This window comes from Notolabrus celidotus, chromosome 12, assembly GCF_009762535.1.
Source record: "Notolabrus celidotus isolate fNotCel1 chromosome 12, fNotCel1.pri, whole genome shotgun sequence".
NCBI lineage: Eukaryota > Metazoa > Chordata > Actinopteri > Labriformes > Labridae > Notolabrus > Notolabrus celidotus.
In genome coordinates, this window is record NC_048283.1 from 8,817,736 (window position 1) to 8,843,482 (window position 25,747).

Below are 25,747 nucleotides of genomic sequence, written 5' to 3' on the forward strand. Positions count from 1 at the left end.
AAATCTTAAGTCTCAACTCAAGTATAACAGCAGATGAAGTCATCTTCCGACAAACCCTGGAGCGGCTCCATAAACAGTGACTGATGGAGCAACTTGTAGCCGGACAGCTCAGACATCGTCTAATTGCCATCTGTGGGTCTGAAGCTCATTTGGACGTCTTGGAGGAATAGTTTGACACGTTTGGAAGAAAGGGTTATCTCTTTATTTCTTACAGTTCAAGAGATAAGAGTCCCTCTGTGTCTGTGTCTGAAAATATTTAGCCAGAGCCAAGTTAGTGATTCCTGGCTAACAGACTGAAAGGAGCATAAGTGGTGACAAAGTTCACCCACCCTCATCTAAGTAGAGAAAACATGACATTTAACAACGACTGTTACTTCTCTGGGACCAGAGATTTACTTTTTACAACCTATTTTGTATGAATTAAATAAAAAAGAGAAAATTATATTATTGCAAAACTTCAAGTGGTAAAAATAAGGTAGTTTGCATGGACAGAACCAAATATAAGCTTTGTAAGGGATAATGTTTGTGAACAGGTGCTCATGAGAATTAGATTCCTGATGAGGTTTTAAGGATGATCGTATCGATGAAGTTATAAAGCTTAAAAAGTAGTCCCTCAGATTCCTTGATCTGTAATGCAACAGGTTTGTATCAGCCTCCTTGCTGCTAGCTGAACCTTTCCATTGAAGGTGACGTTAGACAAGGTGAACAGGACTCCTGCAGATTGATGTTTTTGTCCTCATCAGTTCTCCCTCTTCTCAGGGCTTTAAAGTTGGCACACCTTTAACGGAAACAAAGAAAATGTCTCAGCTTCTAACACCGTTGCTGTTATCACTACAGCCTGTGGTTTAAGTAACGTCATAGTGATCAGCAACTCAGGAATGCTCTCACCTGCTCTGCTGTCATTTCCTGGATTGTAGGACAGGGTCTTGCTCCTTTCTTCTTATCAGAGATGGTCACTCCTCAGGCTGCTTTCACATCTGTACTCATTACTGTCATTAATTCCCGACTCTCAAAACCAGCCTGAGATGGAAACTAAGATTTTTGCCACAGTGTCAACAGGCAGAAGTGAACTATGCCAGACACCTTTCCATGGATTGATTTGATATGAGGCGTCAGTTTTGCTGTTAAGAATGAATAACTGTTGTTATGGTGTTTTCGACCAATTAGAATCAAGTATTTAAAACAGCCTGGTAATAAGCTACGCTAATGGGCTGGTAGCTTTAGCTCCAAATTGACTTGCAATTTTACAGTTCAATTACTATTCAGGTTGTTATTGTGTTTGTTTTCACTGACAGAAATCTTAAAATGTGGCAGTGGTGCCTAACGGTCTAAGCGCCCCACATACAGAGGCTATAGTCCTCATTGCAGAGGTCGCCGGCTCGATTCCCGGACGCGACCATTCGTTGCATGTCTTCGCCCACTCTACTCCCCACATTTCCTGTCTATCTACGGCTGTCCTATCAAAAAAAAAAGTCCATATGGATTTTTGTGCCCCCTGTGGACAAAGTATGTAACACTTAGCCCCATCTAGAGCCCTGGTTATCTGGATTTGGTAATCTTAAAAGGCTCTATGTGGGAATTGTTGATCCAATCCAAGTTTTCTTTTGAATTACCAACAACGATCCTCCAATGTAAAAAAAAACCTGGACTCTCCAATCTGGATCTTTAGAACAACCAGACCCATGTCACTATCATGGACCATTTCCACAAATTATGTCACCTGATATTTTCACCTTTAAAATCAAGGTCAAAGCTAAGGGAGACTTATCAGCATTAATTAAAAAGCATGTTTTTCTTAACACCTGAACACAGCTGACTGGTGTTAAAAAAAAAAAAGCTGAGTCAGGTCTAAAAATGGGGGAAGAGACAAAGGGTGTCAGGAGGAGTGTGCAGACAGGGTGGAGGGTTGTAGACATAGCATCAGGCCACACAGAGGCCTCTCTGTCTGTAGACACAACCTGTTGCAGCTCACTCAAGAGCGTACTATGCAGGGAATGCTAAAAGGATTAGCGCATAGCCACTTGAGATAATGTGAAAAATGAGACGTGATGTGGTGGAGGGAGGCGAGAAGGAGTCAAGGACGAGACGGCTTCACAACACAATCAGTCGACCGTTAACCTCCAAGGAGATTAGAGAGCAGTTCAGTCACTGCCTACTCAGTACGTTCTGATCCTGACTGCTCTGATTCTCCTTATTTAATGCAAGTATTTTGATTAATTTCTGCACTTTTTTTTTTATAAATAATATAAATAATCTCATTGGGGATGCAATACACCCAAACATCCTGATGTCCAAGTCATAAACGCCTTTTTACACTCCCTACTCTACCCTCTAATTGCTGCATACTTGTGAATGTGTGCCTTTTATTGTTTCATTTACTCTGTAAGGCTTGTTGAGTTTTCCCAGTGCATGAAATGTGCTATACAAATAAGAAAATGTTTATTTATTTGCAGTAGTACCAAAACCAATGCCAAAACATGAGAGACAACAAATAAAAGACCAACACAGGAATATTTTCTCTTTGTGTTTATTGGCTGTGTACATCATACACAAACGTCTTTGGAATAAAAGATAAATCTCTCTTATCTCAAATAAAAAAAAGTGATTCTGAGTTTAATGGAGCTTCTTTGTAAACATGCAACCAAATGGTTTATTGGGAAACAAAAGTCCAGGTTGTGTCAGGAGTGTGCCATTCTGATGATGAATACAGAAAGAAACTTTCTGAAGCAGTAAGTAATTGTGTAAATTTATCACATGTTCAAATATAACGTACCCTGAACGCCTCTCAGTCTAACCTCCGCATACCTCAGCAGACCCTCAGGTCATATTTCAGTGGCATCCTCCAGGCCAAGCGATGGAAATGACCTTTCATGGAGATAAAGTGAGAATCACTGAAGGATGGATGGAGTGAGGTAGGATCTGTGGTTATCAGAGGGAGCAGGGAGGAGGGCTGACTGAGCCAGCTATGAAGGTTAAACGTCTGCCAGATGGTGAAAGTGACATCCTGAAGCATTGCACAGCAAGGGTTTGACAACTCGAACACCTTTTAACTTTCAGTGGTTATATATTGTTCATGAGATGTTCTTATTTGAAACTGCTTTTAATGAGATAGAAAGTCTTAATGTGTTATTTTCTTCAAAAGTGCACTCACAGGATCCTTTCCTAGTTGTCAGTTCTACTGCAAGAACTAAAATCTCAGCGAGTGTGTTTGTCTTATTTCAATTCAAAAGTATCTCTATACACTTAACATAAGCAAGTCAGGTCCGAATAACCAAATTACTTCAAGAAAATAAGGCCTGAATTATTTGTAATGAGTAGAAATATATGCAATAGTAGTAAGAAAAATGTACTTTAATATTCAGTGTATAAGACGCACTTTTAATACCTATTGTTTTACCGTATTTGCCCCAGAAGATGGTGTTTGAAAAAGCAAACAGCCACTTCAATGCAAAGCATGCTGGATCCAGACTTGATCAAAAGGACTCTTAAATTTAGACATGTGACCAGAGGAGGGGGTAAAGGGCAGACCCAAACCTCACGACAAACCATGCTACAGTAGGCTGAGCTCAACTACCGAATGAGCTAGCATGGTGGGGAAAATGGATTGTGCTAGAAAGAGCTACACATCTGCAGAGCTACTGCACATTGCTGGTTGCAAGTTCAGACAGGAACACAGTTCAAAACTGTCTTTTATGCAAGGCAATTTATATTCCAGATTATATGGTACTTTTTAAAGCTCCTGTGTGGATTTTTTAACAGGTTATAAAACAGACTGAAATGACTACAGATGTCTTCTTATTACCTACAAAAGCAAACAGGACCACCAGTGTGAAGACTGACTATAATTTAAATGGTTTTAATGTCTGAAACTGCTGCCAGGGGGTAGATGTCAACGTGATCTACTCCAAACCAGGCTTTAAAAAAAAAACAAAAAAAAAAACTTAATGCTCTTCATGATTTGACAGTTAGAATAGGGATAAAAGGGATTGAAGGTATCACTTGGTTTGGAGGGGGCACTGAAATGTACTGAAATCAAAAGTGCCACACAGGAGCTTTATGTTTCTTGGATCAGAATAATGTCTTATTTGAAGAAACACAGGAATTTTGCTGACTGCATTGGCAGATATTTTTGCTTTTCACAAAAAAAATCCGGCCTTATTTGTTGCTCATAATAACTTGATATAAGATGTTTATCTGGACTTGTAATGTAAATGCGGCTTGTATTAAGTCTAATGAAATATTTTTGATTAGATATAAGACAAACACTCCTGCTGTAATTGGAGTTTTTGCAGTGTGCTGCCCTTTAACATCTGTGAGCACTGAACAAGCAGGAAACATTAGCTCTGTTAATCAATAACTGTGTCACGAGTGATTATTGGACCGTGTTTACTGTGAGAGAGCTGACCCTCTTTAGGGTTTGGAAAATGAGATGAAATGATGAAATTGACTGGCCAGGCATGGATCCTCATCTTCAGTGATGTAGGTGAATCCAGCTCAGTGTTTAATATTAAATGAGATGAGTCTCTGCAAACAGTTAAAGCTTTATCTCCATCTTTCATTTCCTCTCCCTCTATCCAGCTCAGTGCATTAACAACCCCACAGGGGCGTCTCGCATGTTTGTTCCAACGCCTGCGTTTAAGGAGTAAAATAAAAAAAAATAAAAAATGCAACACACAAACTAAACTGGGACAGATTTGAATGAGGTACTCATGGTTCACTTCACACTCACACAACATTTTTCCAGTTCAGAATAAAACATAGCTTAGTGGTTTTCCATTTTAATTTAGTCATTAATAGAGAGTTGTTGAGTTGACTCTGACATACACGTATGTGCCTTGGGAGGGGTCACAGGGGCTGATTCCAGATCAGTGTTTGTTCCAGTTCAGTCACTAACTGAAAATAAAAATAAAATACAAACGGAGAGGACTCCAAAGTCCACTCTTAACACAGCCATACAAACAGACAAATACCAAAACATCTGGCAGGAAGAAGTTGTTTCAGTCATCTGTCTTTATCACCCACATAATACTTCCATAGGATCTATAAATACAATATATCAATTTGACAAGATAAAACTAGTAGCAGTTGTTCTTTCATTTAAAGAAGCAGTCTCTTTGGAGGAGTCATGGGGAGCATTGGTTATCATGTGCTGTGAAATGTGAACCCTTTGTGCAGGAATCAGAGCCTGAAACAAAGCCTAAGTGAATGGATTCTCATTGAGATTTAAAGAAAATCACATTTCATCACAGCGCCGCTCTGTGAAGCTCAGCAGCTTTGACTTGCATTGATGCTTGTGGGAAAAAAACCCAACTAGAACAGAGTCCTTTTTTGCTCTCTGTGATGCATTGTGGCGAGGCTGCGAGCCAATCACAGCCCATACTGGATTCAGTGATGATTCAGTGCTTTGACTTTTAGTTTGAAGAGCGTTTCAGCTGCAAATTTCAGCACAAAGGGGTCAAGATCTGAATGCAACATCCGGTGATTGCACTGGTTGTTTTTTTTCTCTCTAGATAAGGACGTTCAAGTCTCTTGGTTAACTGTTTTATCAGAAAAGAAACCTTCAGGATCCACAGCACATGCTTCCTCCTCCCCGTATTAAACAGTAGACTCTTTGGGTCCCTCTCGAGCAGCATTCTTACACCCGTAAAGCCACTTTATGACCCGAGCATTCCTCTCAATTATTGACACTCCAGTGGGAATCTGATCAGCCAGCTCCTCCTGAAACAACCCGTCCCCTGAGTGTCGGGAGAACTCGCTGGGCTCCGAGCCCCCACAGCCGTCCCCTCCAACACTGCGGAGCGCCAACGACAGCGTGTCTATGGAGCTGGCACCAGAGAGGAAGTTATCTCGACCTAGGCGGTCTATCATGTCCATGTCCAACCCGCAGAAGTCAAAGAAATGCTCCTGCTCTGATAGTGCTACTGAGCCTCGAAGACGCAGATCTGACTTTGACCGCTGCAACTCCCCAAACCGCCTTCTGGGTGCTGGCTGCGGCGACGCCCTCTTCCAGGGGTCGTTCTGATCATCAGGTTTACTTGAGTGGTTGCCATTGGTGGTGATACCATCATTGTCTCCATCATTGGTACCATTTGTAACTCCAGTCTTTGTTAGTTCAAGTGTACAGCCAGTCCCAGGGCTTGGGATGGACCCTGGGCTGCGTTCTTGGTCAGTTTTACTAGACCTCCGGCTCACTAGTCCAGCATCAGTAGTGTCCTTTTCGTTGGTCCAAGACATGCGGGATTCTCCATCCCGTGATGGTGCTTTCTCTTCACCGATCACCATCTTTTGGATTTTTCCTTCACCGCTGCTACTCTTCTCCCTCATGGAGCCCTGGAAGAGGCGGCGGACAAAACTATAACCCTTCAGTTCTGAGTTATTACTCTCTCCCTCTGCTGCCCCACTGGGACTTTTGCACTCTTTCTTTTGCCTGTAAATGAGGAGGGAGTCCGGCCTCAGCATGCGTTTACCGGTGCTTCTTCTGAGAACAGGAGCACTGTGAGGTGCTACTAAAATATTTTTCCCAGGAGTCCTTGGGTTGGGGGGCAGCATTTTGTTCACATTGCTCCTGTTGTGCGCTTCAACGTCAACCGAAGTCCGTCTGTTCTCCTTCCTCGAGTCATCGTTTTCATTTTCATCTCTTGAGGTGAAGGATCCAGAGAGTGTAGAGAAGGCGGTGTTTGAGGACCGGCGAGGGGGAAGATGAGGTGTCATGCTGCCAGTGGTGGAAAAGGCTCTTCGGGGCTGCGGTGGTGGGGTGGCACAGGGCACTAGCACAGGCTCCTGTTTGGTGTTAATCACCTGCTGGCTCTTCACATATTTGGCTTTGTCCGCCTCAAGTCTCTCCACCGCGCTGATTGAGCGTCCGTTGCCTCCACCATCTATCTGCCTGCGCAGGTAGTCTGGACCCTTGTTGAGGAGCCTCAGAGGAGAGGGGGATCCAATTGGTGTTAGGGGCTTCATGTTGATTCACTGAACTGAGGCAGACATCAAAACTGTTGGCGCTGAATGACTGATTTCTGGCGTCCCCCAGGGAGCAGTTGTGGGTTTTGTTACAAATACTTCTAAGGAGAGTTTAAATAGTTTGCAAACTGCCAACTCTCACTCACTTTCTCACAGCTCTTGAACACTCCTTGAAGGGTAATAGATAGGTAGTGATCCAGGACACCGCAGAGTCAAAGTTTGGTGTAATGTTTTCTATAGATAGCCTAGAGTCTCTTTGTTGGGCAGTGTCAGAGCCCAGACAAAATGATATCTCTATCCAGTATTTATGCAGGCATTTGGATCGGTAGGCAGGGCACAGGAAAGTCCTTTTTTTGTCAGCCAAGATCACTCCCAAATGAGACGCTGCCTGCCCACAGCGCAGCAGAAATAGCAGGCAGGGAGCACTTTGAAAGGGTTACTTTTTCCTCCCCCACTTTTTCTTCTCTCTTTCTGTCTCCCAACAACACCCTTCTTCTGCTGTTGATCTTTCAGAGACAGCGGCTTGAAGAAATGAGATATACTGGTCTCAGATATTTGCTTTGTGCCGGCTGTCTGAGGTGAGCTTGTTTGTTGCCCGTCGTGGCTGAGGTGACTTGAGGGTGGCCGGCACCGTGGCACTTAGTTTGTCGACGGACAGATGGGGCAAATGCAGATCGTGTCCTTGTCCTCACCTCACCTGCATGGAACCCCCCTGTGAGAGACAGAGAGAGAAAAGGTTGGTTTTAGTTTGAGGGGTTATTCTACAGGAGAGAGCAGGAGAGACCAGATGGCAGGAAGGATGGAGGTCCCTGAAGCTGAGCTCAGATTGTGCTTATTTAAGGCTGGAGGGAGTTACAAGCACAGAGCCAACAGCTATTCAAAGCTTACGCATGCAAGCATTTAATAACCCTCTGACTTATTCTCAACACAATAAGCCTTGAAACATTACTGACACTCCTGTGTAAGTCAACAGTGAGTAAGCAAACAGGTTAAGGGGGAACACGCCTTAACTGAACATAAATGTTTTTAAAATGTGTACACATATTGATACATCAACAGCACATGGAGTTTTTTTTCCTTCTTAACCTTCCCTTTCGGTCTTTTATGACTGATCTGTGTGTCTCTCTCTCTCTTCAGTTATGTCTATTTTTACACTGCAGAGTGCCTGTTTTCCTGACAGGACTGCACATCCTGTAAGTTTAGGAGAAAGACGAGTTGATGCGTCTGTGTTTCTTGTCCAGGCGCAGGATGGCGTGACTGCACAGGACATTACTTTAAGTATTGTTTCAGGTTGGCTTTAAGAAAGCAGTCAGCTTATACAACATCCTGTATGACTGATCCTTGAGAATACACTGCAAAAGAAGACATGCAGGGTGACTATTTGTGGCTGAAAAGAGCATTGTTTTTAAAATAATGGTGGTATTATGTGACAACTTGCATTTTATAGTGCAAGCACACTGCCTTAACTCTTATTAAGTATGTTGTAGAAAATCCACTTGCAGTGTTTACGTGGACCACTAATAACTGGAAAAACAGCCTGGATGGAAATGCTTCATGCAAACAGCTCAATCTGCAAGAATGGTCTGATTCAGAATTAATACAATTCTGACCATGGGAGTGGTGTATATGCTATTGGTTTTTAGGGTCAAAACCAACATTTGATCTACTTCTTTCTGGTTTGGTAAAAAAAATATTATTGTTGCACACATCTGCCCCGCGTAATGCAAGAAAGTTTCCGCTTTTGTCATTGCCAGAATGGATATAGAGACACTGAGGTAGCTGACAAAATGCAACCATAGCCGACACCACTATTTTGCTGGAGGCTTTTAAACAACTTGGGACTGTTGAATGTCTCAATGGTGAAAAAAGAAGGAAAGAATACATAAAATACAGACCTCCAGAGACACAGACACAAGAAAGGAGGGGAATTAAATCTCTGTGGTGCACGGCTAGGGGGTAAGTGGAGGTGTTAGCATACAGTGACGTGTTTTAAATAAATTCAGAAAAAAACCCACATTATGTACTATGACGCGGTAACAGCCTCTTCTGCTACTGTTTTTTGCACATTAGATCTGCAGAACAACCCTGAACATGTCTACATGATTTTATTCTGATCAAACGCTTGATGCATGTGCATGCACGTCTCAATCAGGTTGCTTTATTCAGCGTCCATGTAAACAGGGAAGCCGGAATCTCTAATCAGATTAAATATAACGAGGTTGAGGAAAACTTGCACATGTAACCAGAGCTATTGATGATTAAAGACGAACACAATCTGAGGAAATCTGTCAAAATTTTACAATTTTCTGACGGACCAGTGCAACAGACCACTTTAAAGTTTAAACATATCTCAGTTTCTTGCAGCTCAGACACTCATTCCCTCCTCGTGCACTTCTGAAGTAATAACTTTTTTCACAGTCATAGTTAAACAGCTTGTTTTTGAAATTAACAAGCCCCTTTAAAAAGTTAAATGACACTTTAAAGCAAACACAAAGCGTGACTCCGTCCTCCCTAAACACACCATAACTACAAACTGTGGGGTTACATTACACAGACGTCTCATATCTTTGATGCTCTCGTGCTATATGAGGGGTTCACAGGGGGGAGGGGTGCTGCACGTGTCTATAATGGGAAAGGCTCTACCCGACGAGTATTTATAGCATGAAAACAACCCAGCATGGTTATCATGTGTCTCTGTATGTGTGCATGTGTGTGTGCATGCAGTCATGGGTATATTTGTGTATCTGCTCTAGTTTTACGCCTTAGCTTCTAAGTGTATTTTGAGTGTCAGCAGGAGGCATCAAGGGGTTTCCCTGCAAAGAGGAGAGGGTCATAAAGTAATAAAGGGACTTAAGACTGCCAGGCCTGTCAGTCTCTCTGCATTGACATGAAAAATGATTTAGTAAAAGCTGGAAAGACAAAAAGAACATCTTATCGTCTGATAAATAGCCACAGAGAGGTGGGAGTTGTTTCCTTTCTTGTCCCTTTAAAACATATTTAGAGTCCATCCTTTAGAGATAAACGCTCCGTGTGTTGTGTTATTGTTGTACTTATTGCTCCCACAGGTCTAACTCAAAAGTTATCGCACGCTATTTTAACGCTTCCTTCACGTGAAGTAAAACAATGAACAGCCTTCTTTGACAGGAAAAGGGAATCCATGTGTCGTCCTTAAAGACAAACCATGAGAGCTCGCTGATAGTCAAACACAAACAAACGCTGAACCTCTGGTTTCCCATCCAACGTTTATTAAGTATCTTTGATGCGTCCGAAAGTGAATAATCGTGTGACAGAACACAAAACAACAACCGAAAACACGTTGGATATTGAAGAGTTGAAACTGGTGGATAAATAAGCACATAAGCTACACTGACATCTGTCTGGTTTTTAAAGTTTTAAATAGGCTTGCCCCTCCATCATTGCTCAATTTTACTTAAAAAAACCCAATACTAGAGCACAAACTAGAGGGGACTGTGATGTACCGAGATGAAAAACCAAATTCAGCAAATGGTAGTGTCTGTCAGAGGCACACAGTCCTGGAACAAACTACCAGCGTACATTAGGGAGCTTGAGAACTACTGTACCTTTAAAAAAAACACTTAAACATTGGTTAAAAAAAAACCAGTCATGCACACATGAATAATCTGTTTTCTCACTTGATGCCCATTACTGGTGGCTTTGGCCTCACCTTCCATCCTGTTTTGTATAATGTCACAAACGTTTTGTATGTAAAATATGGTTGTAAGTCAGCTCATGTAGTGTCCTGTTAACTGTCTTGTGACATCCTGTAATTTTAAAACTTGTTGTTTTATGTTTTATGTGAGTACCTGCCTTAGGACTACGGCTGAAATGTAGCTTTTGTGCTAACTCAGGCATATTTTCACTGAGGCACAACAACAGGACTCTACAACCATTTCACCAACCCCACCTTGTTTATATCATAATGTCACCTCATTTATTTAGCCAGCTACCTAGCTTTTATCCTGCAGATTTTAACATACACTTCAGCATTGGATAACTCATTTTCACTTGTATGAATTGCTGCAAAGTTTAGGTGAGTACCACGGCTGCTTTCAGTGAGGAGGGATGATGACTGTCTCACAGCAGCAGCAGATAGAGTTGATAGAGGTTTTCTATCTGCTTTAATGCACAATGCTGGCCATGGATGTTGCATCCCCAATGCAGCAAATTACTTTGCAACAAAAATCTAATTGTCTTCTTTTTTATCTCTTCTACTTTGATAAAATGTTGGCAAACTCCAGAGCTATCCCGTGTTTAGCTATCCTCCCAAGCAACTGACCGCAAGACTTCTTCTGTGTTCAAATTTAGTCAAAAACTCAGATAATTGAGGTTTGTTTGTGCACCAGTGATTTGATTTAAATTATGTAACATACAGTATAAAGTTACGTCAAAGGACCCACAAGACTGGACAACAAAATTGATAAGCTCAAATGTGATTAATTTTAGGGAACTGGGTCCTCAGTAGAGCCTTGTTTTGATCCCCTTCCCTTATTAGAAGGTGACATTACACACTAACGTAACCATCTACCTCCCTCAGTCTCCACTTCCCTTAATGAGAAGCTCCAGCATGTCAAATGGTGTGCCGCTATAAATTCACAGAGGAAGAAGGCCTGACAGAGAGAAAGCTCTTTTTTCCAGATGTCATGCTGCCAGAGCTCGGGAAAGTCAGCCAGTATTAGTTTAGGTTCCAGGAGAGATGACTTGTAACAGGTGTGGGAAGAGGAAAAAAGGGGGGGTTTGAGTGGGGCATGAAACCAGAAAAATGGGTGGAAAACGAGGAGGAAGTGGGAACAGGGGTTAGTGTGCGTGGACACCTTTCTTCTGGAACAATCTGTTTTCCATCTGGGTTTAAAATGGTTAATCTATCGAAGAAAAAAAAAGGGATTATTGCCACAGGAGCCTATACAAAGTCATTATTCCTGATGTTGGCTTACCAAAGAGGGGGAGGGGAATACAATATGTGAGATGATATCAAAAATACAGGGGGCAAGCACTGGATACAGCACCTTTTAATCCCTGTAGACCCAACAGTCATAACCTGGAAATCCACAACAACAATGCAGACAGCGTCCATATTTGTCCTACTTTTGTACTTTTCCCATCCCTCTGATCTTTATGGTTGTGTGCGTTCACCAAAGCTTGAAGGAAACCAGCTACTTTAAGAGGTTATCTCTTGCTCCAAGTGCTATCTTGGATGTCATGTGACCAAATCTGAGTCACAGTGCTGACTGATGGCTGTTTGGGACTAAATGTCCCAGTGAGAAATGGTGCAAAATGGAGAAGACGAATGATATGAGTGGATTAAAAAGTCTCCTGTTCATTTGTTAGCAGAATGTATAAACAGAGCGCATCTCAAGGAGAAGAAATCTGCATCAACAATCTGCAGAGTGAAGCAGAGGCTCAATAGGTTTTACTGGAGAACAACGGCCACCATTAGGGTCCATTGACCATAATAAGCCAAATTAGCACCGAGCACCTTCTCCTGTGATCTCAGTGTTTGAGAAAAACGTGAGAGGGCTTTCTCGCGTCACAGTATCTCTCTCTGAAGGCTGTCATTATGAATCGTACCCTCTTTCTCATCTCTGCTTCCTAATGCTACGTTGTCTCTTTTATCCCCCTGCCCTCCTTCCCACTCTTCACCTCTCCTCATCTCATATAAATGTCACAGGGCGTCCTCACCCTCTCATTTCCACCCCCACTCCCTCTCTCTCTTCCTGTCTGTCTCCTCCTCTTCACACTCCCTGTGTCTGGGTGTTATTTTTAAACGCTTTTGTAGAGCTTGGGACTGTGTACATTGTTTTACTTTTCCATACAAGATGTTCTTCTTTCTGAGAGTTGACATTAAGTGACTGTGTAACCTATATTTTAATATGGATCAGTGGTTCCCAACCAGAGGGCTGCAGGATAAATCTGAGGGGTCACTGTATGAGAAATAAGATATGACAGTAGTAAAAGAGAACACTCTGCTTTACAATCATTTGAATTCTTAGCTTTATTTTCTTGAGTATGACAAGAGATTTAACTTTTTTAGTGATCCTGAAACAATTAGATTGTAAAACTAAGAGAAGGTAAAATCTTACTTACTACTGGTCATAAGAAAGGGGTCAGGTGGAGTTGTTTGGCTATAAAGTTTCACAAAGCAGAACATGTTGGAAGCAGATTCTTAATGATGTTTCCAAAGAAATTCTGCACACCATCAGTGTTAAGGGTTAGGGTTAGGGTTTACAACATGACTGGATGAAGCAACAGAAACCGGCACTTATATCAACACTACATGCAAACAGACGGATAGGCATCTTTGTAGTTCGCACCTGAAGGGAGGGCAGTTCCCCGGTCAAAATATAAGCTGAAGGGCGACCATGATTTTAGTGTAAAGGCCCCTCATCTTTGGAACAGCCTCCCCTCCTCAATCAGGGCCGCCCCCTCTGTCGACTCTTTTAAAACTCTCCCCAAAACTCACTTTTATATTTTAGCATTTGAGTCCTCTAGCCATGAATAGGTTCTCATTTCCAATGCTGTGCTTTCATTGTAGTTTTTTTGTCTCTTTTTAAATGATTGCTTGATTGGTCTCACATTGTGTTCTTTATGTATTGTACAGCACTTTGGTCAGCTTCTGCTGTGTTTTAAATGTGCTTTATAAATAAATTTGACTTGACTTGACTTGAAATATGGTTCTTCTTCTGCAACTTCTGGTGTTTTTTATGAATCATGTTATGTGTACTCAGGGGCTAGCAGGTGAAGTGCAAGCAGTCAGGAGGTAAATTGTGCAGGTATTCATTCACACATGCAGCCCACCAGAAAGTTGAAGGACGTTTTCAGGGGTTTTGAGGATGTGTGAATGCAGAAAGTTGCAAAACTTGTCGGTTACATTCATCGCAAAATTCTTGGGTTGGAACAATATGGAGAAGTTTTCGTTTCTCATAAGTCAAAGAGTCAAGTCAAACACATTAGCATTATAGCCACTGTGTGAGTCTTATTACAGGACATGCTAATGGTCAGTCTTTTAAAAACAGCGGTTAATAGACCAAGTGCATAGTTACCATTATGAAGGGACACCTTCGTGGATACAGAGCCAAAGAAACCAGCATAAATACAGAATTTCAAACACTGAAGTCATCTATGGGCTATCTATTGTAAAAAAGATATCAATCCCAACATTAATGACTGACTAGTTCAGTGTGTCAACATCTACTACAAATTCCAACTCTCCATTCTTTAATTAAACTTCCCTCTCTGTCTGTCTGTCTGTCTGCTCTCCCTTCCTCTCCTCCCCCGTGTCCTCCCTGTGAAGCGGATGGTCCAGCCTGCAGGGGAGGCTTAAGCAGGCGCCCCCATGCAGCTAAAGAGGAACCAGATGTTCTGTGTCATGCTACATCAAGACGCTCAGACAGCCCTGACATGGACCTGTCACGGGAACAGAACCATGTACTGAACTGCTTCTCATTCAAACAATGGGAACCTCTCTGCAACACTGAGAACACAAAGGTCATGTTTAGGTTTTGTTATCAACTCTGCTCTCTTGTATATGTGTTTGACAGTGAAAAAACACAGCTCTTCTCATTCCTCCGATGGGAAAGCCGTGCCCCAGATTGAGGCTAAAGACCTGAAAATCCAGGATGTGTTTGTTTGCTTCACGAGAGCTCACAGAAGAAGAAATATTTCATCTGGGCTTGTAGGGCGTATCTGAAGAAAAAGCAGCTGGGCTCGGATCAGAGGGTCAAAGGAAGTCTCAGTGTGAATTATGTATTCAGTGAGGTAAACACAAGATAAGAGGTTAATAAATTCACAAGGACCACCTTTGAAGCTCTGTGAGAATGGATTCAGCACGCTTACCTGTCAAATTAATCTTCAAACAGATGAGGGGCATCTGCTGCCTTCAAGGACCCAACTGTCCACCTCTTACGTCTTTCCTCTCTGTCTCTGTTGTCTTGTATTTCTTACTTTCTTTATGCTCACATCTGGCACCACTCTTAAGAATGACACAGACTAATGATCATCACTAATGGACAGAAATGTCTGAACCAAGCCTCATTCAAACATGTCTTTATGTCAAGGCGAAGCATCTGTGCACATTGATGCTCTACAGTGTGGATAAAAGCGTCTGCATGGCCGCTAAAGAGACACGATTCATGACTCTGCCCGGCTCAGTCATTAACCAACAGCGCAGACAAACACCTCAAGAAGTCTGTAAGGGGGCAGGGTCTTCTATTATTCAAACAAAGAGACACACCGGTCTTTCTTTGCATTATTAATGGACCACAACAATGACCCTGCTCCAGGTCTACGCATACATCATGACCTGGTTGCTCCGCCTCATTAGTCAGGGAGGGAAAGGGACAAATAACAGCATGGCGACAATAAAATCTAAGTGAAGGAGGCACGGGACACATAAGATACTGTCCCCTCAAAGACAAAGCCTGGTAGCCAGTTGTAAATCCTATCAACCATTGTGAGGTCTTGAGCTCCATTAGCTGCTTGATCTATGGTTAGAGGCTACCTACAAGCTTTCTCCACATTCATGTAGAGCAGCAGCAGGCCACCTGGGATGACTTAAGAGTCCCCCGACCTGAATAGACCCCCTCCCAAACCGTAAAATGGACAAGATGGGCTCTCAACTCACTGCTGCAGCTCCTTTGTCATTCAAAGCAAATGACAGAAGAGACAGCTGAGCTGTGGAGCCACAAACCAAGGAAGACAGGCCTCAGTAGAGTCTGAGATGGCAGTGAGAAGACACGTGACACTCAAGAATATGACGGGTGTAGACCATGTTCGGCAACCTCATAAAATAAGCTAAAGATAACAAAGATGTCGAGAGTGAAAACAGAAAAGCATGAGTAAGGCAGCATGTACAGTGGATAGCAAAAGTCTACACCCCTGTTAAAATGCCATGTTTTGTGATGTAAAAAAACAAGATCAAGATATATCATGTCAGACCTTTTCCCACCTTTAATGTGACCTATAAAATGAACAGTTATTTATTTTTTATTCTTCCCCCTAAAAGATTTTTTTTTAAAAATGCAATTGAATTGTTCATGTTATATATAAAGTTCTCACATGATTTATCTTTGTCTAATTTTTTTTACATCATAAAACCTAGCATTTTAAAAGGGGTGTGTAGACTTTTGCTATCCACTGTATGTTACTTAAAATGGCCAAAACCTTTTCATGTTAATGTTAAAAACCCAGTTAATTGAGCAAATTAGGCAAACTAGCTAAACTGGAAAGTTATCAGCCAATTAGCTCGTTAGCTGCTTATTAAAACTAGCCAAAATGTCTTGCTGCTAAAACAAAGAAAACACAAAACACAATTGTAGAAAGAGAAGAAAGCACAATAACCACAATCTTTTAAAAATGTAACTTGACTAATTTTAGGGGGTTTGTTTTAAAGAGAAAATGAGCATAAAGGCACATTAGCCTAGCTTATAAGCTAAACACTGTTCTAGCTAACTGGATGCTAAGTCAGTAAGGCCAAGTCTCTCATAAGCTAAATAATTAGCTAATAACAACTACACACTTTTAAGCATAGCTATTAAGCTCGTAAATTAGCTAAAAAGAGAACAAGTTTATTAGTTGTTAGCTTTGCAAACAAGTAGCAAACAAGGAAATACATTTTAGCTGATTTTTAAAATTTGAGTAAAACATATATTTAGAATTTATTCAGATTAAGTGGTGGTAATAGTGAAAAAATAATGTAACTGCCTCATTCGTGATAATAATTTAAAGTAATCATCACCATGTGATTTGAGTGACTGCTGTAGTGCGTGATCGTCAACATGTTAAAACCACAGAAATGAAAACAGGACAGCATCAACAGCGTAACGCCCATGCAGCGCTTACAGAGATAATTTGTGCTAAGATAACATGTTCACATGTGTTCCTGCTTTTGTCAACAGAAAAGTTAAACTTCACAGCTAAAGGTGCACGAGTTGTGTTCTCACTGTAGATAATTAAACAGCTCTGATGTTTTCTGAGTCACTGTTTACTTTTAGTGTTTACAGCCATAAGAACGGTACATCAACAATTAACATCTGTACTTTACACTTGAAAAGGTATCCTGACTTTATTTAAGGAATAATATGATGATTCAGTATAATAGGAATAACAGCCTAAAGATGGAATTAACTGCAGTCAAAGTCACTCACATGAGCTCTTCAACAGGTGCCAGGAAACTTAATAATCCACACTGTAACACAGGAGACACCTGAACCTGCCTCCCAGTCAGGAATGTTAAGCCTGAGCGTGAACCTCACTGTCGATGAGTGAACTACTGACGAGTGAGCTCATACATTAAGAAAATGATGTGAGCATGGAGCCTCGTGTTCGAGCTGAGCAGTAAATGTTGGATGATTTAACCTTTAATGAGGACAAAATCTCTCCTAGCTGAGGATGGCAAACATCCTAATGCAGAAAAGGTGCTTTAGTCGTAGAATGAATGATAATCAGTAAAGATTATTTTAAGATAAACACCAAAACACCACAGGTTCTGATGTGAATTGAAAAATGAACTGATAAAGGTTTCTTTGGGTTGTTGGTGCCAAAATTAGTCACTTGTCATCCGAATATTTTTCTTGAAGACAGTGTCCGGGGGTGTGTCGAGGAAAGTGTTGAATTTATACTCTCTGTGTCCAGATCTGGGCTTCATCAAACAGACGTCCAGGTGCTGGATTGCTTTGTAATTTATGACTGCCGCTGCTCCCTGCACATGCCAGCCTGACTTATGTGACCAGCAGCATAAACCACAGTGACCTACTGTGAGTTTGCAGCTCAACCATGAACCAGGAATGCATTTTGCAACTACGGGTAACACAGATCTCCTACCCCACCCCCAAAAAAGCCCAACCTGAGGCTGTTTGTCCAGTCAAGAGCACAGACACAAATCTGAGCCCATCTCTCAGTCTCCTGGTGTCTTGAATTATGAAGGCCTGTTCCCACACTGCGGACCCTCATTAAACTCTCAGCTGGTGAGGCTGCTCTGAAAGACAGCATGTCTGGCCTGCTGCCAGATGTTTCATTTCAACAAGTTGGCACATTTTTACAGTCTGCCCGGCATATGTCAGCTTTTTCAACAGAGTGAAAAAAGACACTTCAGTGGATGAAGACGGTTAGTCCTGCAAAAATCAACTGTAATGTCAAAACGTGGTTAGAGGTGTGAAAACAGACACCTAAATACCTGCTTTTGAAGTGACTGAAACATACCGAAAAGCTATAGAAGAGGTGTTGATACTCAGTACTTAGAGTCAGAGATCACTTGAGCAGAATAGAAGCAAATCAAGAACTCTCAGCCAGAGTCTTTTGAACACATGCACTGAACATTTCTGGACAGCCAGTCCATCAACTCTTGAGCTGGCTGATAGAAAATGGGAAAATTTTGTGGGCTTCAACTTAAAAGACAAAAAAAAAAGATGAAGCAAGGAAAGGTGGGGAGGAGATTGGCCTGGATCTATGTCCCTCATGCTCCCAGATTTTCAGGAGATTCAGGAGGCAAGACATGATGTAGAAAGATGTTTAAAACAAGTCCAAGATGGTGTTTCAAAGCAAGATTCAGATGATGATGACGGTTGTTGCTTTTGTATCAGTATGTATAGTTGGACACATTCACAATAACAAGGAAAGTGTGAAAAAGCATGAGTGATGGCACGTTTATGCAGAGAGGAGCATAAATCTTGAACCAGTCGAAAAGATGTGGAGTCATAACACCACGCTGTGCCTTGAGGTGATTTTCCTGCTACGCCTCACATCAAATCAACCCAGATTCACACAAAAAGTTTACTTCAACCTTGAATAAAGTCGAGGTGAAACTTTTAACTTTTGCGTTCACACATGCAGCTCACCCTGGCGATTTCATTAAAAAAACAGTAGTTTTGTGCTTGTGTGAAAAGGACTTTAAAGTAACATCTGTGTGCCCCCTCCTTCTTCTCACAGACACACACCAGGTTGCCAAAAGGACTTTCACACAACATTTGCGTAGTTATTGTAAACACGTGTTGCTGATGTTAGCAGTAAAAAGGTTGACACATACTTGTGAGGACTTGTGACAGGCCTGTTTGGGGTTGGTTAGGGTTTAAAGCTGCTCCAGCTGTGCTGTATCCCCAAACACTGAGACTGTAGTGCCAAATCCCATCCAGCAACCCCCCCAACTGTGTCACTGCACACTCTACAGGACTTTAAATGTGCCAGCATTGATTTGCTGTCTGGACATCTCAACACAGTTTGATTAGGTCGACTTTGTACCACTTCTATTGAAGGAAAGGCTCTTTAAAAGGCACCTTTTTCATACACTGCCTATTAGATACATAATTAAAGGATGAATTCAACAATTTTGTGCTCTTTAACTGCAATGAAAGTGGGGATTTTTTCCTGCACGTTTTAGAGTTAAGTCCTTATTAATCTCCTGTGTAACAATGAATAATAACAGTCATGCAAATCTGCTTCCTTGTGTTTCCTCATGGCTTTATTAACTGTGTCTAAAGTGACAAAAGCGGAGCCAAAACTTCACAAATCTTGCCACACTTTGATTTAAATCATCCAGACATGTTTCACCAAGGAGTCGTGTACACTAGCAAGAAAAAAAAGAAATCACAGAAATATAAAAACCTCCCATGTATTGGCAAAGTGTTCCTGCTAAATCCTATCCTCATGGTAAAAAGCTTATTGAGAAAGTAGGCCTTACTTCCAAGAATAATCCTCCTAAAACAAAACCTCAAACAGAGTTACTTCCTCCAAAAATACTTCAATCTCAAGAAAAAGAGTCACCAAAAAATCTCTCTCACAAAGACCCTCGACTGAGCTCTTGTTTTTCCTCGCTGCCATGTACACTTAGCTGTTAACCTCCGCTGAACCTGCCAGCTGTCCTCTTTCATTACTGATGGACCGACCTGCTTCCTCGCAAACAGCCCCCCAAGTGCCACAGAAGGACACCCCTTCGTTTCCCCCTCCCCCTCATCCTCCCCCCGCTCCTGTCAGAATCAGAAAACATCTGGAGGAGCCCTAAGAGTCTGAGGAGCTGCGTCTTTGCCCCCCCCCCCTCCCCCCCCCCGTGTCGTAGGGAATGTCCAGGCTTGTGTCATCTTCATCACGGTCGAGCAGACAGCGCGGCATCGGTTTGAAGTGATGGGATGTGGCAGAGCTACAGAGGCGCTCGGCCGGACTGTGAACAATTACGGGGATATGAGAGCTGAGGAGAGAAGAGCTTGCTCTCACAGCTGTCACACACACACTGGGGAATGACAGGAGATGGAGATCTGTCAGCTCATGTTTCAGGGATTTCATTGCCCACAATGAATTATAGATTGAGTTATGAGCCCATTGAGATTGGCGGTGATGTAAGAGCCCAGACTAACTTCAGGCCTCAGAGAATGACACGGCTGATTATGCTACTGATCACTTCAGTACAAACATTTGGTGCAGATTTAGATTCTGCCAGCGAGCTGAAGTGTAAGGACATTTCTCCAGAGTGAAGCAACATAAATCCGTCAACAGATGAGCCAGCCAATAAAGGCTCCAAACGCTACATCACTGGGCTCATCTATTTTGGGAAATCTGTCTTCCCTTAAAAAATTACCACTTCAGTGGATTTGATTCCAGACTCGCATTTGTTGACAAAACAGAAGAAATATTAGCTTTGAACTGGAGATGAACCCATACCATTTTCTTCCTACTATACTGATTCTTATACAAGGTTTGAGCATAAGCAGACACGGACTACCCAACTAACACCAGTGCATTAACAAAAACCTTAGAATATACCTGTTCTTACTGAAACCCTGTATGGTCCAGGCATAAATGTGATCATTGTTTTATTTCTCATGTAACAGAGTTTAGAACGTCTGTTATTCCACTTGCTAATGTGACATTCATGTATCAAATTGTATTAATGGCGTGTCTTCTTAAGGCTGGCACACATTATATGATTCTTCATCCTTCACACATTTAGAGACTACACACTTGATGATAACAAAAGACAGATCGCAGATCAGTTTCTTCACGCTCAATATTCCAAATCTCGCGTAGTAAAACGTGACTTCGGTATAAACAAACATGGCGGACGAACAGGAAGATCCAACCCTTCTCTTTGTCCATCATGTTGTGGTAGGTTTTGTATGAAACGTTATATAAACATTCATGCTGTTGCCACAAATCAACCAGTTGGTCTTCCATTTCGTTGTTCCAAGAGACTTTTGTTTTCATTGGCGTCATGCTTTTGTTTGTTTTTACTTCCTCTTCCCTCAGTCAGCTGAGTCAGCTTGCGTCTTGATTGGCTTTTGCTCCGGTGACATTACACACTGTGCGTGCTCGGCTCCTCTCGGAGCATCCCACACACTACAGGATTTTGTAGTCGCAAATATTAAACATGCTCATTATTTACGATCCCTCCTTCTGAGGCCTTCCGAGCGGCTCTGACCGGACAAAATCACACTTAACACACCCCACACCTCAGGAAAAACACACCATGTCGTTTGCAAACATCAGACAATCGGGCCTTTGCTTGCTTTGATCATAAGGGGGAGATCAGGACAAAAATCAGCCCGATTATCCTGTAGTGTGTACCCGCCTTTAGCTACAATATATGTCAGCTGTAATGCTTTGCCAGTTTATGTGAGACATGCTCGGGGCGAGTTGCAGAGTGCAGCACTGTGTACAAATATTCGTATGTACGTGTATTAAGGGACAGTTCATTTTTTTGTATGTTTGTTTTTTGTTTTCCAGTAGGTTAAAGTGGGGTTGTATGAGGTGCTTGTCAATGGTAAGTGCTTTACCCACAGGGGATATGGGTCAGCTCAGGCCCTTTGCTGAGAAACCGGCCAGAGAACCAACAGAAGCTAGGCTATGGACCACTGCTGACAGTCAACTCTACCACGCAAGTTAGCTGATTCTAAGAATGGATGATAGAAACACTGATGTCAGGTTACGTGTATGCTATATCTCTTAGTGTGTGATGAAAAAATGCTAACTTCTCTAGCTTTGGCTACTGTTGCACAAGCTAGAACCTCACTTTTGTTGCAAGCTATCAACGCAAAAATGATTTCCCTAAAGTTAGTTCCTCTTGATGCTAACACAGTTGTTGCTGGCCTTAATGTTAATTCTGTGTATGCTAATGTTTTGGAGAAGAGAAACAGGTTGAAACATTGCGGGGACTAATGTGTTGTGATATTGAATTGTTGCATTGAATTGTACACTGGCCTTTAATGCATTTTAGGCCGTATCCAAAGCCTTTCCAATACTCTTTGGGAAAAATCTGCTTGGTACACAGATAGCCGGTTGTACTTCCTTTTTCAGCCATTAGTTCTTTGTAAAAGGGAGTATTACTTTATCATACAGCTACAGCCTGAATGTGTTATTTTGTAAACTAAGAAGCTGCAACTTCTTCCTCTTTTTCAAATACTTCTTCCTGAAACCGGTCTGCAAGGAAGTTCCCACAGAGTGTCGGCACAATGGCCCAAAAGAGGCGACAAGGAGCAATAAAGCTAAATTATAAGCCTGATGGTTTGTGTGTGAGTGCTTGAAGTCTCACACCGTTGTGAACGTCAAATGTCTGAAACCAGCTGCTGTTCAGCAACACACACACACACACACACACATGCTTGTTTAACACAGTGCCAGGGGGAAGATGATGTCATTAGCAGGGCACATTTTCCCCTCTAATTAGACACTCGAGCTTCCCGCCATAACTCGGGGGTCTTTTCATGCAACCATGCAACAAAACTGGGATTAAACAGAACAAATGTTTGACATCCCTCTTAAAATGTGATGTTTTCAAGGCTGGGGCTCTGGGACAGGAAAGCAAAACCATGCCTTGAATGTTGCTGCGGTACGCCTGAACTTTAAGTGATAAGAAACACATGAGCGGCCCATTGTGAAGTAAACCCATGAAATATCCTGTGGCTTCCGTTGGTTCTCTGCAGTCAGCACTGATGTGGCTCACAACGATCAGATTATACACTTGTTCAGCCTCAAAAAACACTGTTGAGTAAGAGCATAAAGAGGAGAAAATTGAAAATAAAAGAGTAAGAGAAATCTTGGTGTGCTATTATACCCCATGATAAATTCAACAGAGATCCACAGAATGACAGATGCTCAGCTTCAGCTACAGTTTGGGGAAAGCATGGATATTTATAAGTGCCTTAAAAATCATGAAGCCAGTATGATTCTGCAGCCTTTTTCCAAGTGTTGTACCATCAACACCACCACCATCATCACTATCACTGCTGGTGCTAGGAGCCAAACGAAAAGGCAAAGACCTAAATTACATTTCATTTAGTCATGTTAATGATGTCAGACCTCCTGTCAACACCCGAGACGGAGACTAGAACGAGCAGCTCTGTGCTTGCTGCCCCCGGGCGCTCCGCTCTACAGCGGGAGGAGGTTATCTTGTCTGCTCTGCTGGGATCAGCATCAAACACAGATGCAGCCAAAATACAGCTGCAGAATTAGCACAGTGCTACATGAACCGAGGGAGGTGGAAAAGGGGGGGACTGTTTACGACTGCTACAAACTGTAATTTTGCAGGTTGGTATTCAGTCGGAGAGATGTTTGTATCCTGCGTTTAAAAAAAGTGCGCAACATGAAAGATTGATGTCAGCTGTAGGTGTTTATGAGCTGTGACTCATTTTAACTTTCAGGCTGGGACACAAGATGGAGAAAATTTGTGGGCTTCAATTTAGAAGACAAACAAACGATGAAGCAAGGTGGGGAGGAGATTGGTTTGAACCTACGTCCCTAAATAAACATGTTACACAATGCATGACGGGCATTCATTTAAACATCTTAAACTATAAGGAAAGCTTCAACGTATTCTCAGACTAGAATGAAGACTCCTTAAGAAACATCCTTCACTTTGATTACTAAACTCAATTTTTAGTTTGCCTTTTTCTTTGACCACTGTGGTGTCTCATGCAGAGGACAAAAAAGACCACCTCTCCCTCTGGAAAGTAACAGTTAAGCCTGTTCATGCTCTGCATCAGAAAGCATGAATTAAACCTCCTGCTGCTGCTGCGCACAGGCCAAACCAACACGTGCTCACCTTTTGAATCGCAGGGTGCATGTGTTTACAGGGCATGTGTGGTCTGTTTAGTCTGGGCTGCTAAGTTGTTTATGCTCCTGACCCCATGCTGATCACACCAACTCAGGATGCATTAAACATATCAGCAGAGAGAAAGAGAAAGAGGACAGGGTGGGAGCGGTAGAGGTGGGTCAAGGTGGAGTTGACCCTGAGGCCATGTGATTGTCTCCTCAGAGGAGACGGTCTTTTCAGTTTCAGAGTGGGTGTGTTGCATAATGACCCCCCAGGTCTCAAACTTACTTTTGTTCCATAGTAGGTTCTCAGGTAACGCTGTCTAAGGATAATGATTATATCTGTCTTTATTAGCATAGCTGATTAAAATCAACACTAATTGTTAGAAAAATGCTCAATTAAGTTTAAGATTTAAAAAGGTTTCTTCCTTGATTACACGTATGAAAGCCAGAGCCTCATTTGTGCCGTCTCCCTGATTTCATCCAGATGTAAATATTTAGCATAGAGCAGAGGTAAGAGGGGATAAACCTGCTGCCCCTGGGTCGACTAATCAGAGCTCAGCGGTCAATCATTGCTCTCTCTTACCCTCTCCATATCATGAAGCTGTTATTGACTGGACTTTAACCAGGATCCACATACAGGTTTACACGACATATGATTAAGTGCTGCACAAAAAAACTGTTATGGTTCTTTAAATCTGGTCCTGTTGTTTATAGATTAGTCTGACATCCATCATAGACCTGCTGCAACAGGATTTTCCTTATAGGGCACCGGTCATAAACACACCATAAAGATCTCAGCCTGCAGGACAGACAAACTGAACCCTGCTTTAAACATTATGAGGGCAGGCACGTGCACTATTGAGGTGAAGACTGTTCAAAATGTACAAATTAACTTATATTAAAAGTTTTTAAAAAAGATCCCATACTATTAGGCTATGTATTAAAATGTCACCATATGGTCCCACAGACACCTAGCACCAAAGCAGTATTGGCTTCATTTTGGTCACTAGTATTTGTTCAGCTGTTCAATTCACATAAGGTTCAGTTAATGTGTGATCAAGCCATGCCAATCTTTCACTAGTGGAAAGCTACTGAGAAAAGCAGCTGCCACATACTCAAAACAAGAGGAAAAGTCAGAACATAAGTAAACATCACTGATCGGATCAATCACTCCAAACTCAGCCTGATCGGTACCAGAAAACCTAACACAAATCACACATCTATCTAAAACAGAACTCCTAAAAGTGACAGTCATCTCTTCGCTCACCGTGTTCGCTCAGTTTATCCTCTCCTGTTGTCTTTCAAATCCCGATAAAGGTTTGGAGCTGCTCTGTGTCTCAGACGGTCTGTTCAGCGGTGCGCTGCGCTCTGCGCTCTGCGCTGACTGCTGGCACACTGACGGACCGCTGCATGGCAGCAGCGATAAAGAGGGAGTCCCGACCTCCCAGCAGCGCAGGAGGAGGAGGAGGAGGAGGAGTGGGCAGGTATGTGAGGCTGTGTAAACCGACTCCTGTGCAGCCTGCGGGGAGCAGAGCGAGCTATATGGGGGGACGCGAGTTTTAGGGGGAGACCAAGGTGTTAAATATAACATCACGTTAGGCTATGTGTTTAAGCTTGGTAAACATTGTTTTAGTATCTGTACAAACTTATTGTAATCACGTGATCGTGTTTGAAGATACTCAACTCAACCGTATTTATATAGCACCTTTCATACATAAAAGTGCTTCCCAGAGTAACAGACAGTCAGAAAACAACA

At 42.2% G+C, this 25,747-nt stretch overlaps 1 protein-coding gene across 1 annotated transcript; it reads right to left on the bottom strand.

Moving 5' to 3' along the window:
* Positions 1-2,511: 2,511 nt before the first annotated feature.
* si:ch211-107n13.1 (uncharacterized protein LOC798535 homolog) lies at positions 2,512-25,477 on the bottom strand. The gene is made up of 2 exons (XM_034696968.1): positions 25,259-25,477; positions 2,512-7,672 (listed from the first exon to the last, which is right to left on the bottom strand). The coding sequence occupies exon 2, from the start codon at positions 6,958-6,960 to the stop codon at positions 5,596-5,598; it is 1,365 nt and encodes a 454-aa protein (XP_034552859.1). The 5' UTR covers positions 6,961-7,672; positions 25,259-25,477; the 3' UTR covers positions 2,512-5,595.
* Between the last annotated feature and the right edge of the window lie 270 nt (positions 25,478-25,747).